The following is an 18,090-nucleotide window of genomic DNA, read 5'->3' as shown; positions in this document are numbered from 1 at the left end:
TTGACGCATTTATCTATTTTGACCTTGTGTTGATACTACGCTAAAATTACATGAAATTGTGTATTGTTTTTTGAAATGTGTTGTTAAACTTCGTCACAAAGCATTTAACCAAATAAACGACGGTTGCTCTACGCTAGGAGTAATGAAACATAATTACCAAATCTTTTAGCATTATAAAAAAATAGTTGCAATATGAAACCTTACTGAATACAATAACTTGATTGTTTAGGTTGGATGTTGGTTTAGTGCGTTTCGTTTTATTTCACACTGTGACTGGATGTAATTTAAGTGCTCGTATGCAGCATTTTTTTGGTGTAAAAAAGACTATATGATCAAAATGCACGAGTTCACACACACACAAATGAATAGGAAATGGAAACTGAGATATTGTGCTATAAAACTGTACACGTTATGAAATATATTATGTTCACCTTCATGAAATGGTAAAACATTTTTAAAAGGTTGGTTTTCGGTTTCTTTATAGCTGAACCTGTCGTTAATACAAGGAAACAATGGAAGCATTGTTAAACTTTCAAGTTCGTGACCGGACATAACCAAACAAATCGTTTAGTTGTTTCACTCATGTTCTTCCTGGTATCATTTTTTTATACATAAATCTTTGTATCGTGTTTCCAACGCGCACTATTTAACTTAATTCTTTAACATTTATAATTACTTTCTAAAATGGATTTGATGTATTGCGTTCCGCTCCTGATACTAGGGATCCTCTTTCAGCAGATCGGTGAGTGTATAATTTTATACATTGTGTATGTCGCCTTTTTATCTTATAACGTTATAATGATCATGAATACATTGACAAGTATACCCTAAGATAAAGAAAACTGTAGGAAGGCATTTTAAGGTAACGGTTGCTGAGCTGCTCGACATACGACATTCAAAGATAACATCTTCTTATAGAAATGAAGCAACAAAACGAAATATCATACCTGGCTTATGAATATACGTACTGCCAATAACACTAACTATACACTGAGTTGTCAGCACCTCAAAACTCTCCGAATCTCAACGGTGTCGGATAATTCCACATTTTCATATAGTAGTGCACTCTGGCCCCACACCAGACATGTGTCTGTCAAAATGTCTAAATCTTGTGTCAGGGCCAGTGGAATCTCGGACTTAGGTCAGATGGCTATCGGTGACAACGCGGCTTGGAATTAAAACACTGTTGTTGATAGTTCTTGTTGTTTATTTCAGCCGTGGAAAGCTCCTCAGGGTACATGCATAGTTTTTTTTTCAAAAGTGATTGATCAAAGCAATTATAGAAGAAGTTTTTAATGTATCGTTACAGTTTTGGTAATAGTACGCGGAACGTTAATAAATAACCCTGTTTAAAGGACGAACAAAGAATACCCGAGTCGCCAGGAGTTCATTTAGTGCCGATCAACACATTTGGCGTCAGGCGCTGTTAAATATTCTAGACCTCATGAAAGACATAATGTATGATTAAGCCGACAGTCGTTGTAACACATATTCTATATGTCGTTCTTTGTTTCTTGTGCGGAAAGCAAATAAGAGATAGAAGTATCTAATTGTCAAAAAGGTCGTCGTCGCCATAAAATAATGAACACTTTTTTTCGCTGCATCACATTCACTTTGTTCTGGATAAAAAAAAGGTTGTAATAAACTTACAGGTATAAACACAATAGTACCCACCCTTTGACGGGAAGTATTTTTTTCCGGCCACACAAAACAGAACGTTCTTGCAACGCGTATTCGTAAAGCCGCGGTCACACCTTACGGTCACGCACGTAGTTGACCGTAGTGGGGGATGACTGTAGTTGACTGTAGTAGACCGTAGGTGACCTTATCTAACCCTAACCTTATCTCATACACTCGTACTGTGAACGTACTTCAAAACGTAGTCCAATCTTAGTAGTTGTCCCTATTTGACCCTACTTGACCGTGGTGTTTAACCGTAGTGCCATGTTACTACGATCATGTACGGTAAACACTACGGTCAAGTTGGTTCAATTACGGTCAACTAGGGTCAACTACGTTCAAACTACGGTCACAGTAGGGACTTGGCATCCAATCTCACCGTAGAGATATTTTGAACATGTTGGAAATTTATGGGCTAACCATAGTCAAATAATGGGTTTCTTGAAGTTCAAACTACGTTTATAACTACGTCTAACTACGTTTAATACGTTTAACTAAGGTCACCTACTGTCTACTACAGTCAACTACGGTACACTACGTGCGTGACCTTAAGATGTGGTCACGGCTTCTGGCAGAACAGTGGGTAACATGTGCGTTAGGCATAGCGAAACTGTCTATCAATTAAATGGCATTGATGTTGATAAGAATGTTGTAGTTTAAATATCCTCTCCATTGTCATTTTGAAAATTCTATTTTTTAATTACAATAAATGATATAATTTGTGTTTGGAGCAGCTCCAGAATGCCAATACCCCAGTCAGCTTAAAGGCGAATGGGTTACCAGTGATCGTGGGAAATGGACTTTTGTCAACGAAACAATTGTACGAGGAATTACAGTAGACATGCCAGGTTTAAGGACATTGGATTTCTTCTGCATAGACCAAGTCGGATCAACGTATCTACTACAGTATAGTATTATTATTTGCTTTAATTAAATAATGAAAAGACTTCATTGTGTGCTTTGTAGTAGAACTAAAATATGATGATTTTCATTTTTATGACAACTCTCAAACAAAAATATCAATTTGGGCTCATCAGAAGACATGTATGTTGAAATTGAGATAACAACTACGATAATCTGTATCACGAATTTGTTTTCAGAAAGAAACCATGTAGAAAATCAAAATTAAACAATTTGTCAATCAAACATAAATGTCAGGTGACTTAAATCTAGTAATCTGAATGTTAAATTAAATCATTTATTTTCCACGTTTTATTAATAATTGTGTATCAATAAATAATGCAGTAAGCATCGCCTCCATTAGTTCATATTTGTTAAGTTGTGTCAAATATAGAAGCGGGAAATTATGACACCCCTGTATTTTTTTATTTTCTAGGGCGGTGCAGTTTATCAATATCTTTGAGAAAATAACTCGATTTTTCGCATGCTGGAACGTTACGGAAATATCAGAAGATGTTTTCAAATATTATTCTGAAACAGGTAACATCTTACTTAAAACACTTATTTATAATTTAACGTGTATATTTCAAACTGATAGTTTGATAGTGAAAGCCATACAAGCAACGGGTAAGCAGTTTTTTTTAGACTTGTGTTGTCATCAGACCGGCTTGATAGCCACTTATCACATTTATTAGTCATGGATTTTCCATGAGATGAAGATGTGGTTTTATGAACATGAGAGGAAGCGATATTGACCAAGACGAAGTCCAGGTCAGTAAAACTTTTGAGGTCCATGTAACCACATATTTACCAAAATTCAAGTTCTTTATTGCTAAATTAGAAAGGAGGTTATGCTGTGTTTATTATTAAACATGATGGAATAAATTTGCAATGAGAAAAACACCGTATTTGGTAGAGAACATTGTGAGGTTTCAATCGAAGTGACGTCTTAACGAGAATATTGCCTATTGTTTCTAAAAATAGTAACTCCGAGTCAATATAACAAATCACCGACCTTTACATGATTAAAACTATTACCCAGTCAATGATAATGTAGCAATAAGTTGTGTCACTGATATTTCAGATGACAGAGAGTATAATGTTATATATAACAATTCGTATTCGCTTTCAATTAAACAGATACAAAAACCATTTAAAACTTAAAGAACAAATTCCAGTGTTCCAACTGTTCAGGTTATTTAAATAAACATATACCTTCAGGAAGCAGTTAAGATGTAATGCGACAAATATATTAATATGACATTCATCAGAGGGTGACTTAGCCAAATGTCACCCTGAAGATGTCTATGTCACCCGAGCCGACGTGACTCTCTAATGAATATTGTATTCATTTATATCAACCAGTCAATAAAAGGGGTGTTGTATGTGTAAACAAGCTGTTGTATTCATATCAATTTAAAAGAAATCAAAATTTTAATTGCTGTACAATCTCATTTTGACAACAACAATTCTTCTTTCGTCATTCTAAAATTCTCTATGAAAATATACGAAGCTCGAAACAGTCGAACGCAGTTTTTATTTGGGCAGTCGACATTCTGTGACAGGGCGTTGCTAATTACCCTCTTATGAACTCAATGCCACATGAAATGTGAAAGAGGTTTTAAAAAATAGCTGAATAATAACGAAAAAGCATCTGATAAACTTCTTTTTCACAGAATATGATGTTTTTTTGGCGGAAAATATTTTTGGCACAGTGGATTATATAGCCACATTAGAGGAGGCATGTAACAGACGAACGAAGCCGACCTCATCCAAGACGTTCAATATCATTGCGAGAAAAAGTAAGTATTGTCATCCTTTTACACGTTTTAAATTGTTTTGAATCTTTTAATAGTTCTTTTATTGTATTGAGTCGAATAAACAGCACACAAATGAATTATGTGTGCTTGGTATTATTTTACCAAGTCAAATGAATAGGACAAATAGTGAAAAAATGCTTGTTTCCTTCCTTTCTGATCGATATTTTGCGATTTTGATGTATGTATTTAGCTTAAGGTACAGCGTATCACTACATCAGTTAAGATCGCGAAAAAGAGTTCTACTCGGAATATTTCTTCAAGTATTCTCCCTACTATATAGAAGATGATGCAACCAAATGAAGCTTTTCAAGCTTAGAGTAAATTTCCATGTAAGGTTATATGTTTTGCAGTCCATAATTCGATACTAATTTTGATGCCGATCTTGTATACTTTTGTATGAAAACATTGGTAAAGTGAAGGCTTTTCAGGACTCGCACAACTAAATCATTTACTATGTGTTATTACTAAGCTTTTGAGCTGATAGCTTTAATATTTGAAGTTAAACACTAGTGACAACTGTCTAGATTAACAGATACATACCTGTCAAAGGCTTTAAGGGTTTGAAGGTTTAATGGCATATAAGAGCCCTGCAGGCGTCTGCTTTTGACAGCCCAAAGTTTACAAGCCAAACCGTCCCCTGACATTTGACTCCACATCAATCCGCCATCACATATTTAAATCTACTACATGTAAAACTATACGTTTTTTTAAAGTTAAATATCTGTGGATTTCATTCAATCTAAAATATGTCAACAAATACCCATTTAAATTAATCAGAGGCTATGTATTTAACAGGAACAAATTTTAGGTGGGGGTAACAATTGTATGTAACACTTGCTGATTAACTGATTTAGTTTTGTGAGGCCTTACAATGTTAAGTTCCCGAGTTCGACTCCTTCATTTCTTGTCTTTCCAAACATTCAAATTTCCAACAAGTACAATTTCGCAAAATGCATGCTAATGTGATTTTTATGGAAAAATTCTTTTATAGTGGCTTGAACTAATATTTCACAATAGTTAAAATGATAATGTTCTAGTTAAATTTGTCGGTACTCTTTACCTTAAAGTAACGTATTAAAATAGTTGGGTCGAGCAACCTTTGTTAAGCAACATCTAATTCGGTTGTTCCAATTTTTTCCAGCAACATTTTAGAGACCTTTTTATGTGAAATTGTCTCCAGTTACTGCGAATGAAAATTAATTGAATATCGGTGTTACATTATGATATAATACTTAATATCTTCATGAAAGCGATAGTTAAGTTATCGCCGTTCTATCATGAGTGCCGTGCAGGTTTGGGGAAGGAACAGGCCTGCTGTATCCCACTACATCATTATCATAAGAGACGACTAATGTGGGACCCCCTGCAGCGTCAGAGGGTTTCTTCTGTATCTTCTGCTTAGTGTACATTACCGAGACCAAAAATTGACCTGCTGTCCCTATTGCATTACTTGGGATCTATATCTCCTCTATTTTTACTTCTCTATTCTGTCTTCTCGCGGTGTCTCCTTAGGCATCCGTCTTCATATGACCCTGGCTGTTGCGAGGACGTTTAACCAACCAAATATACCATGAGTAATGAGGCATTTGAACCTCCGTATGCTGCTTGACACAGGCGAACTCTCGTTATCATGCCATTTGTTTCAGATATCTGACATCCTTGTGAAAAACGGACAACTATAAACTCCGACTACAAATACTCATGAGGGAGAAGTCTCCTTTTTTGTAGGGAGTAAACCTCTTTATGGGGTTGGCGTAGCCTTCAGATGGGCTTTTTTCATAATAAATATTATAATAAAAAAAGAATGATCCTTACGGAGGACAAAACAGTTTAAAAATCTCAGCAACACGTCTTTAGTACTTTCATGTCTCACACTCTGTTATATATATTTAAAACAGCAAGTCTAGAAAGTGGAATGGCTGCACGTAAATGTTCCATGGATCTGCGTGACGTATTTAAAAACGTCACTTTCATGAGAAACGGCGCTGTGTGCGACAACGTAACTATGGACGGATATAGGGATGACCGAAAATTGATGTTTGCCTCCCATTTGACCATGAACGGTTGTTCATCTGTAGTATGTAAGTAAAATGTTTGAATATAATTTTTATGTTATAGTTATACAATTTCTCACACGAAAAAACGATTTTAAGACATATCTGATTGTTTCTTCAATATCTGTGTCATTCTGCCGCGGATTGGTGACGTCAGTAATATTAAAAATGACGACCTGTCGTGGTCAAGTTAATGTTCATGACGTCATGAATTATAAGGGTCAGTCTGGGTCACTGACGTGATTAACAATCGCAAACCGGGCTTCATATGCAATCAAAAGCCGTGTTACGTGTACACCTGAAAAGAATTACATTGTAGAATGATGTTGATGTTAACCGTCATTGGGTTGGGCCGTCCCATCTAAAGATGGTCACTACCACTGACAAGATACAAATGTACGTCAACACAGAACATCAGTAACCCAATTCATATACCTCAACCTCAATGGATGCATATGGTAATCACGTCGTCTGTCCGTCCGTCCGTTCGATCATAGTAAAAACACTTGTATAGAAGATTTCTTATGAATTCTTATGAATGGGACAGGGAAATTTTAAAAAATGTAATCATGTTCATATTACGTACCTAATATGTATTTTATATCTACATTTTTTATTATTGTTCATTTTTATTGTACAGTATCTGGAGAATATTCATGCTTGTATCATGTGGAATCAGAAGGAACGACATTTGTATCAGTTTGGCATAACGAATCCTACAGTTTCTCGTGTATTGTAAGCAGTTTTTTTGTTCTTTTGTTACAATTTTGAATCAATTTATTTTATATGAATTGATTTAACAATATCAGGTCTCAAGTAAAGATATGACATTCAGGAAGAATCGTAAATGAAATATTTATATACACAATAAAACCTCGATATAATGCCCCTCGTTTCATTTGACAGCTCGTTTACCGCTGACGATTTCAATGTCCCATTTTCTCGTCTTCTGAAGAATTCCGCTTTACGTTTCCTTCAATTTATCGCCAAACCCCCTTTTATTGCAAATATATCTCTAGACAAATGATGGCAGTATAACGAGGTTTTACTGTATTTAAATAATGAAGTCAAGGTAAAAAATATATTCTTTTATATTCTTTCAAATTATTACTTTAATCAATTATCTCGCTCTCTTTTTCCTACGACCGTTTTAAGTATTACATGAAGTTGTTTTAATAATTGATTCCAATATTTTTGGTAGGCATATCGAAAAGAAGGCGATATTATCTACGCCACGTGGACGATGATGTTCTGTAGTGCCAATTTGAGTGAAGATGACCCAAATTACTATCGAAGAGATACAAGTTTAGAAACAGAAATAATATTTTCAGGATCTGAATATGCAGGTATGATTTATTTTGCATTTTAAATAATGCATACAGCTTCTGCATGTAAACATATATAATTATCTTTAAGACACATTTATGTAATGTTCATTTAGTGGATGTCCAATGATTTCAGTGATTTTATATAAAAAATATATACATTGAATTTTTCGTATTATATAATTCCTGTCATACCACTATACAAAGTTTGTTTCCACATAGTAGTATATGCATGCAATACAATTACTTTCGCTTTAATGAACATTATCTATGTTGACATAAAATGCCGTTGTCATTTTGTTTTATAGAGTATATTGATATACAATGGCGTACAGGCATTGCTATTTGATATCTTTTGAAAGTTGATCTATCAACCAATGTCCATAAGATGTATTCAAATATGGATATCACATAATTGTTTTACTATGCTTTCGATTTGTCATGTGTATTCCATGTATTGCAATGGACACCTGTGTTATGTTTGTCTATAACAGTCTTGTTGTGTCATGTAAATGCTGTTGTGGTGTGTTGTTATATAGCGTCATGTCATGCGTTATTGTTAAGTTGTCCATCGTTCTATTGTTATAATGTCTTTGTCGTGGCATCATAAGGTGTGCTATTACTGTCTCTATGAATGAAATGAAGTATGTGTATGAGTTGTAATAAACTATATTCGTTTGAAATAATGTTATATTCATTCCAACATGATTATACAATAAATGTCTACATTATATTATTGGAAATATACAAATTGTGTTTTCAAATATGTTTTACTTTGTATTATCCATTTTGTATCAACATAACGTGTATGGTTTTGCATTACACTATTGTTTTACTAAAACTAGTTTTAAACTACTGAAATATGAACTTTTCAATATTATCATTATATTCCATTTGGTGTATCAATGAATGCATTTTACACCAACCTACCTTAACACAAGATATTCAGGAACAGTTTCCAGGATGACGGAGGTAAGTTGCCCATCATGATCATCACGATCATCATCATCATCATATCATCAGCGTCATCATCATGATCATCATCGTCGTCGTCGTTGTTGTCATTATAAACCAACGCGATTTTTTTAATCAATTAGATGTTGGTATTTAGTTAATTGAATAACATATTTGTCTACTTGTATTCAATAAGCAAAGAACGATAACTTACTCTTATTCAATGGTCTCCTTTAGTAATATTCAATGTTGAGATTTTTCTATATCAGCACAAATTTATTTAACTTTATTTTGTTTAATTGTCAATTGACATTTAATATGATCATTTGCTCAATACTATTGTTTTAGATTTTTTTTTTGTGAAACCCAATTTATTCAAATTTAATTCGAATTAAATTACCGGGGCTGTATGTTCTTAAATCACTTAAAAGTAAATGTCTAAGTCTTAAAGAATGTTTTGGACGAAAAATATATATTTTAAAAACTGTTTAGTCAATTCGCTTCATTAACGTAGAATAGGCCAATGGTGTGTTCGCCGTGCCCAACTAGAAGTAAAACATATGACCATGGTTCGCTGAGTTCAGTATACATACACATTTTTACCTCAATTGATCCGTTGTTCTATCGGGACAATTGCCCTTACGTAGCCTTACAATCCCATATCCAATACAAATCCGATTGAATCGAGTACAAAGGTAAATTATACACATTCAAGGTGTGTAACAGGAACGCATTACTCACTATAAAGCCAACATAAGTAGCCATTATGTTACACTGTACCTACCTTTCAAACTCTAAATGTCTACCACTTGATTTCATTAAAAAGAAAAATGGCGAGATGTAGATATGTCCGAGTTGCAAGTGTTTTATTCTTATCTATAATTGCCTATATCTCTGATGGTGTTTCTACGGGTATGTATATGATTAAATATTCTTATTTCTTTAAGCTACATTAAGATATTCTCTTATTTTTACGAGGAGTATAATTTTATCTCTCTTTCAACCAAACAGCATTTGATGTGCGTTATGTTTGCAAATAATCTATATCACTATTTGAAATATACAGTTAAGCAGGTTGTTATGTATTTATATATATATATATTTGTAACTGTTATTTATGGCTATATTTAATCATTTATATTATATGTTTATATTACTCAACGTAGGTGTATGATATATGATATGGTCCAAGTTTGTTTTAGCACTAATTCGTGGTTTTTATTCTTTCAATATTATACAATGTATGCCAGATGTGTATGAAAAAAATACAACATATCGTTTGAAACCCAAATACTATTGTATATGTAGTGACGCCATGTACGTTTCCGGAAGGACTAAGAGGAGTATGGATAACATCCGATAGAGGGGTGATCCGAATTAATTCATCAACACTACATGGATACCCAGTCAATATACCGGGGTTTAGAATCCTTGATTTAACATGTGAAGGTGTTCAAGATACCAAATATATATTAAGGTTTGTCTTAACTAAAAATATTTACATTTGTATGATTAATCAAATTTGTTTCCGGGTTTGTTATTTTTCAAAAATTAATTAAGAAGGTTTATTAGATACCAAATAATGAGGTTTAATTTATTATATTCATAAGACTTTATAATTGGTAATATCTATTAAATATATCATCATGCCTGTTATTTCTGATATTCATATACTAATTTGCACTTGATACCACATATACTTTCAAGATTGTCATTTTTGAAAAACAATCCATGGGAAGAATAGCTGTAAAAGGTTTGTTACATTTAGTATGTGAAGTTGAACTATGTACCACATTCATGTTTATGTTAGTCATTCTTTAATAATTCATAATATTAGTTTTTTTAATGTGACTGTACCTTTTTATTTCAGGTCTGTCCAGCAGACGAATGTATTCGGACAAACAGTCAATATGTTCCTGTGTCTGGACATACGACCTAGTCAAGACACCTACGTGTACTATATTGGAACAGGTAACATATCTTGAATAGGTTTAAGAATAACACTTGATGCTCTGGTATAGTTTTTATTTTTATTTTACGTTTGCCTGATTACGTTTTATCGCCAGTCTGTACATACACATTTTTCATTTAGGTTTTACAGCTTAGATTGCTTTGTTAAGTTGATACTTGATTGATTAGTACATGTCACATAAACGACTTCTAGCTCCTCTTATATATATTGCGTCTTTACGGTCTTATCAATAAAACTTTCATACCATATTGAGACAGTCTCTGATTCAAGGCTAACTGTTTATGACCGAACGTTTTAATAAAACGACCGGGCGAAACAAACAGTCCTCAGATTTAAATCACTGCTACCCTTTCTAGTAGTGGCACAGTCTATACACTGAATACTTTACTCACTAATAATTTGAAAGTAACCAGTGTGTTCTGTTAATTTGATATAATTAATTGATCAAAACAACAGTACGGGGACAATATAATTCATTGTGCATACTATAATTGTAGGTGGAATAAAAATGCGTGACTTATGTTTATCCTTCAAGAACAACATTTAATAATGTATTCTAAAATAATCAGAAAATTAAAAAGTCATAATGAAGATATGTTATAACGTCACTAATATTTTGATAACTCTTTAACATGGATCATTTAATTTCTGTCAGAGTTCGAGAGCTTCCTTAACGATGCTTTGTATGGAACCATTAATTCAACCGTGACGACGGCGGAAGTGTGTAACCGTGCGGAACCATTGGATGGAAGCTCAGCTGTCATGCTTGTCAAAAACAGTAAGTAAAATACATGATTGTGTACGAAAGAGAGTGACGGGAGTGAAGAGGTCATAATATGATCAAGACGTCGATAATTCTGTTAGTTATCGTAATAATTTTGCTCATTTTTCATACGTAAGCAAGAATTGGTTACTCTCTCATGCCAATCATAAAACCTTAAAATACAGTAAATTAAACATTGGTGACTACAAGTGTAAAAGGGAAAGCTGATAAAAATGTTTTTCTCCAAAATTAGCTATCATTCGAAACAGGTCACGCGACCAATTAACTGACATACTAAAGTACGGAACGTAAGGCACATATGATCCGGAAATTAACACTCATAAGATCCGTACAATCCAATATCATAAAAATTAGGAATATTATATAAAAACAGATAAAATAATACTTTAAATACTTATCAACTATATATATTCCAAACGACTGTCAACGACGTCATATTTAGGTAATAATTAAATCCTTTTTATATAACTATATAAGTATGCCATTTTCATGTTGAAATAACAGATCTTTCCAGTATTCGAATTTTTTGAAGTACAAATAAACCTTGTTTTTGAGAAAAAGAAATGATATCATAGTTATTGCAATTTGCTATAAACTGTTAATGGTTTTGTGACAAACAAGCGATTGACTTGAAACTTTATGGTAAATTTCACAGTTACAATGCCTAGAGTTTAATACACGTAAGGTACGAAACAACGTAATTCGCAAGACACAAACTGTGAATACTTGGGCAGTGTATTGGCAAGATATATCGAAATATGTTTGAAATATATTTGCAGAATTCATTTAATGTAAATAGTACATGTATATTACGTATTTAAAATGTTTTTGTCTTGCTGACAAATCTGCACATTTTTCTATTGTAGAAAATAGCTTAAAATACATATATTTCAAAAGACAAAAAAATATCTGATGATATATTTGAGCGAATACAAGCTTTTCTATTAACATTTTGACTAATGATATGTTATCATAACTTATGGGTATATTTGTGGTATTTACTGAATTCATACCAATCTTTTTTTTCAAATTCATTTTTGAGCAACTGATTTTTTATAGCCGTTTAAAGTTATCATATTGTAAATTCGTGTATTGTTTAATGTAAGTAATTTGCCGATGTCTTCCTCAGCGTCGTCAATACAAGGCATCCCCTGTCCGCCCAGCACGTTCTTCACGTACAATTCGTTATCGTTCGTCGATGGGATTAACATCAAACGTTGTCCTCTTAGTCGATTGGATGTCTGTGAAGATTCGACACGCATGCGCTTCGATATTAACAGCACCTGTGGAACGGCCATAGCAAGTAATTTGAATTGTTATGATTAAATGTATTTAAAGAATTGCTTTTTACTGATTTTCTTAACTCAAAATAAATACCTCTATTAATAACATTAATCAAGATGTGAATATATATCTTTTTCGCAAAAGTGTTTCTTTATTTTAAGCATATTTATATTTCGAATGAAGAATACAATGGTACACAAAAGTGATGAGAATTTACCATTTATGTTAACGAAGGTTATTATATTTCTCTAATAAATAAACGCTAATCACAGTTGTGTTAAATACACTTTTGGATTCCATTTAAGTCTTAGGAGTGTGTCAGCAATTTTTACGGTTTTGTTTATAGTAATAAATCCCCTCTTTATCAAACGGACTCTCTCTCTAATACATTAAACTAGTTAGTGAATGCAATGCATCGGTAAATAGTCATAATGCATATGCAAAATACTATATATATATTATGAATTCAAGATAAGTTTAGTTTGATCAGAATACGACTGTGTCCATTATCAATATTTTTATATGGTATTACCTAATATATTTTGTCAATGTGATACATTGTGAGTGTCTTTTTCAGCCAGTGCCGATTTCTCGTGTTTGTACTATGTCGACAGTGGAAACACAACGTACCTATATATGGAAACGGACGATCGAAACATGATGTCTCTACAGCATAATATTGTTTGCGTAGTAAGTAGGAACATGTATTTTTACAGCACCTCATAGTGAAGCTTCAAATATGATAAGATATTCTTGCCTCCTTCTATGTTGGTTTGGTTTATTTTGTTTAATGTCCCATTAACAGCTAAGATCATTTAAGGACGAGTCTCCATGTATGTTATACATGCGTGTATGTGTGTATGTGTGCTAGAGACTGTGTATGTTAGTGTTATTGCCTCTTTATGATAGCGCGAAACTAATGCCGACTTTATAGTGCTATCTCACTGAAATACTATGCCGAAGGCACCCAGCACAGAATTTCGCCCGGCCACATTATACTGACATCAAGTGAACCAGTTGTTGCCATTAACAGAATAACAACTACCATTGTTAATGTCTTTTGTATGTGCCGGCCTGGGGATAAAACCAATTGCCCTCATCACCTGGGCGAACGCTCAACATTTAAATCAAAAGTGAGATATTTCCAAGCAAGGCGCTAGGAAATAAAAGGTAGTTATTAATAGAAAGAAATATCAAGTTCCATAATATTGCAAAGGGTGCAGCAGATTTATTTTGGTCGCTTTTGTGTCCCCAATTTAGTAGAGGGCACAAACGCAAATCCCCAATTCTGTAGGGGGGTTCCCATTAGTCGCCTCTAACGATACATGGAGTGGGTAACAGCAGGCTGTGTGTTCTTTTCTGGTTCCCCGGTGCCTCTTTTTATGAATACTTAACTATGAAGGATTCCTGTCAAGCGAAACCCTGCAGTCTTTCATACGTAAATATACGGTAACCTCTTCATAATTTCAATATAGTATAACTGTATACATAGTGCGACAGAGCCAACTGGATTTATATAGAGGTCGAATCCTTGTCTAATACTTTTGCATTTTAGAATACTAAATGTCATTGATTCTGCTGATGTCGTTTTCTTATCAGAGATGAGTAATTAAAGTTGTTAAAATGCTTGTTTAAAGTTTCTGATAATTAGATACGCTGTGGTCTTACTATTTTAACACATCAGAAATCATGACATTATTGTTGTATGTTATTTTATGATTATGCCTTTTTTTCTTTCCTACGCAGGAAATAGAAAATGTTCAAGAAGGAATAATATTGAAGATGTATCCAGAATACTGCAATGACTTAATGACTGCTCACCCCATCTTATCTCTCCAGCTTACTTCTACAGGTAACTGCCGTCACAAAGGGAGACTACTCTTACAACCATTGCTCAGAAAACTTTAATGATTATTCAAATAACCTTTTTATATATAAACAATCCGAATTTTTATTTTCTAACTATAAAACAGTGCAAAACAGTAATATGTGAACTCTTAATTATTATCTATCGGTTTCATAGGTGCAGGGTTGTTTGGGTAAACCCTATAACAGGATGTGATTCCATTGTCCAAATAAACATGTATGAATATATTTAGATTGAGTTACATTCGTTACCAGTGTACTTCTAGGTATGTAGGATAAAGTAAACTCAACTATTAAGGACTGCTCTTAAATGATATTCTATATATCGAGGTATCTAATGTAAAACTGCACGCTTGCTTTACGATAAAAATTAAAAACAAATTCTTTTTTCTCATTTTCAGAAAAATGTCAGGGGGATTTTACAGGTGTGTATCTTTTTTCTTAAAACATTGCAATGCATTCCGCTTGTATATAAATTAATTACACTTTGTTAAGATAATGTTAATACATCCCTTTTCGAATACATTATTCCTTTGAAGTTCTTAATGTAAAGAGATGTTATTAATGCATTAATGTCATCTGGTAATATAAAGAACCTGTGAGTAAATGATTCATTTGAGATTTGTTTTTACCTCAATATGATGTACAGCCATTAGAAAACTCAACTGTTTTGGCTGTCCTATTTGAAAATACTCATGAGAAAACAACTTGATTGTTTTATTGGTTTATTTAAGCTTATCAGATCAATTTATGATCAAAATTTGAAAACAAACACTACTGACTTACATTGATGGTTATAGCTGTGGCCATTTCAGTCATTTAATGAATCTTTGTTTTACTGTTTGTTACATTGGTAACAGTTAACACAATTAACCAAGTAGAGAAATTGTTTGAATTTAACTTAACGTATTGTCAAAACAAATATCAAATTTTATATTTAAAATGTTTATTTGTTTTATGTCCTCCCAGTTGCCGCAACAACAAGAGCACCTCTCTCTACCCCCAGTTCTGGAGATCGGTCTTTTACTGTTTACTTTGTCATCGGTGGAGTTGTCGTTCTTTGTATTGCCACCGCAGTTATCATCGCCACTGCAATTTCTAGACAGAAAATGTGTTTTCAATGTCGTCTACAACCACAGTTGCCTGAAAATGGTCAACAATTCACAGACCTTAATAATTAGAAACTGCTGTTCCAATACATAAAGCTTTATGGATACTGTGAAATCAGATGTTTTCGTGGGCCCCAGATTTCGTGGTTTCCCGATGAAGCACCATTTCCAGGGCATATGAACTCTTGTATTTCGAGTACCCAATGAAACGGAATATTGCTTAGTGTCAAACTTGTAATCACTTCGTGGAGCTATGAATTTGTGGATGAAGATTACCAACGAAAGCAACGAAATTAAAAACAAAAGTAAAACAAATGATATAAACTGCAACGGCCATACTGATGAACATTATCATTTGATTAAGTAAAAGTAAAAGTGACATTAAATAAGCAAGTTGTGTGAATTTGTTTGTTTGCATGACATGATGAGGGGGATGAAAGACATTTTGAAATTAAGCTGACTAGAACATTTGTCACAATATCCGGTAGAAGAATTGACATCATTGGAGATTGATGTAAATAAATGTATTTTTATCTTCTCAGAATGGTGGTTTTCGTTTAAAGATAAATGTCACGCATCAGGACATTGTGGTATGTAGGAAAATCGTAATCCGTTGTCTTCCTATAACATAACGACACAAATGACATTGAATGAATATATAATTGATAATAAACCCCTGTGATGAGGCAAAGCTCTTTTTATGAATTAATATTCTGAAGCTACAATATAAATACCGTCAGATGTTTATTTTATTTTGTAATCTTTAAATTGAAAACAAAACATATTTGGTTATCGTTTGTTTGTCTTATTTAGCTTGTATACGTTTCTTGCCAAAGAATGAAGATTTGGTTTGGTTTGTATGTGTTATACGTCCAATTAACATGTTAAACCAATGAACCAATTAAAGATGTGCCATGACTTATTGGTGGAGAAAAGCCGGGGAACCCGGAGAAAAACCACCGACCCGCGGCCAGTAGAACGTAGGTAGTATGAACCCCACCTGGATGGACAAAACTCATAATCGCCACTCGTTTGATATTTATTTTATAGTCGTTTCTCCAATAGGCTTATTGTCACATGAACAATCATCAAACTAAATTAAACATTACAACAGGCGTCAATGTTCAAATATATTTGCCATTAGATGTAATAAAAACATAAAGTAGCATTGGAAATGTTCTTTTCGTTTAGTTTTTGTCTATGCAACTCATTTTACGACGAATCCAAAGTTTTATCAAATTAATGTATTGTTTTAACTTTTCAAAAACTCGTTAAAATTTCTGTAGCAACATTTTGCCCGAAGAACAAAACGTGTATTTGTAAAGGTTACGAATATTTCAGTACAAGTCTATAATGATTTCTGTTTTGAACTCAAGAGATATTCTGAAGTTTAACCGTTGGGTCAAGTACACGGATGACAAATGTGTCAGGCTGTTCATATCAGTCGTGATATTGAACGTTACAAAAAGGCTAAATTTACAACAGGATGTGTATTTCCCTGCACACTACAATTGTATTGTTTGTAACAAAATAATCCTGTAGCCTTTGTGTGTACGAACATTGACCCAGCACACTTCCTTTCACGCCGGCGATAACACTAGCTTATAGTCAGAACACTCACCTCATAGACACACGTAACGCTCACGGTTGTGGTTTAAACATCCTGACGAGACCACAACTGACGTCTCGTGGCAATTAAAAAATGTTGAAGAACGCGTGACTGACTACTGACTCGTGTGCAACGTCCATTTTTATTGTATTCAAGATATAGTGAGTTATCTAAAGCTTTTAATAATATCAATATATTATTTTTTCCCTGTATCCAGATCATGATATTCAATACATTTTTACATTTTAAGGAAACCTATACCTCTACATGCAAAACGATAGAAAATTCCACCAGTTAACCAGGTGACCCATTTGTAAGAGAGACAGTATAATGGTCGGAAGTCCAGGCTTCAAGTCCTTGTATAGCTTCGTTGCATGTTTACACTCAGAACATTGGTTTTGATTTTTTTTTTTTTTTATATTTTGCTTTTGATTATCTTTATAAAACTTTTATTAGTTATGTGTTTTTTTAAGGAATGAGTTATTAAAGCATGAGTGATGTCGAAGAAAGGTTTCAAGTGAAAAGCCACAGTTGCTGGCAGTTATGAAGGGATAATCAAGTGTCGAAATTTAATAAATCTGTATCTATGTAGGTTTTGATGTCATTTTTTAAAATTTATTTTTATATTAAAACCATAAATGTATGCAGAAAGATGATATTTACGTGTTTTGCATATATTCATTCATTGATTTGCACGGCAAACATTGGCAAGCAACAGCGACTTTCCTACTTT

The 18,090-nt window shown here is 33.4% G+C and overlaps 1 protein-coding gene across 2 annotated transcripts; it reads left to right on the top strand.

Moving 5' to 3' along the window:
- Nucleotides 1-571: 571 nt before the first annotated feature.
- LOC110466721 lies at nt 572-18,056 on the top strand. Of its 2 annotated transcripts, XM_021523432.1 has the most exons (15): nt 574-742; nt 2,415-2,586; nt 3,017-3,120; nt 4,257-4,382; nt 6,299-6,481; nt 7,095-7,189; nt 7,656-9,645; nt 10,042-10,210; nt 10,604-10,704; nt 11,361-11,483; nt 12,619-12,792; nt 13,351-13,463; nt 14,520-14,625; nt 15,041-15,064; nt 15,609-18,056. In XM_021523432.1, exons 7-15 carry the CDS (start codon nt 9,564-9,566, stop codon nt 15,818-15,820), a joined length of 1,104 nt encoding a protein of 367 aa, XP_021379107.1. In that variant the 5' UTR covers nt 574-742; nt 2,415-2,586; nt 3,017-3,120; nt 4,257-4,382; nt 6,299-6,481; nt 7,095-7,189; nt 7,656-9,563; the 3' UTR covers nt 15,821-18,056. The 2 variants fall into 2 exon arrangements, 1 of the variants encoding a protein (XP_021379107.1); XR_002464768.1 differs by lacking the exons at nt 10,604-10,704; nt 11,361-11,483; nt 12,619-12,792; ... (2 more) ...; nt 15,041-15,064; nt 15,609-18,056 and having other exon boundaries at nt 572-742; nt 7,656-8,751; nt 10,042-10,099.
- The last annotated feature ends 34 nt before the right edge of the window (nt 18,057-18,090 follow it).

This window comes from Mizuhopecten yessoensis, unplaced genomic scaffold (genome assembly GCF_002113885.1).
Source record: "Mizuhopecten yessoensis strain PY_sf001 unplaced genomic scaffold, ASM211388v2 scaffold11143, whole genome shotgun sequence".
NCBI lineage: Eukaryota > Metazoa > Mollusca > Bivalvia > Pectinida > Pectinidae > Mizuhopecten > Mizuhopecten yessoensis.
This window is presented reverse-complemented; position numbering and strand designations above follow the sequence as displayed.

What these genes read in the sequence shown, in the direction of transcription:
- LOC110466721 (XM_021523432.1), top strand. Translation starts at nt 9,564, where the DNA reads ATGGCGAGATGTAGATATGTCCGAGTTGCAAGTGTTTTATTCTTATCT. An exon ending in CTCTGATGGTGTTTCTACGG is followed by an intron (nt 9,646 to 10,041) that starts GTATGTATATGA and finishes TTGTATATGTAG; the next exon opens with TGACGCCATGTACGTTTCCG. An exon ending in CTGTGGAACGGCCATAGCAA is followed by an intron (nt 12,793 to 13,350) that starts GTAATTTGAATT and finishes TGTCTTTTTCAG; the next exon opens with CCAGTGCCGATTTCTCGTGT.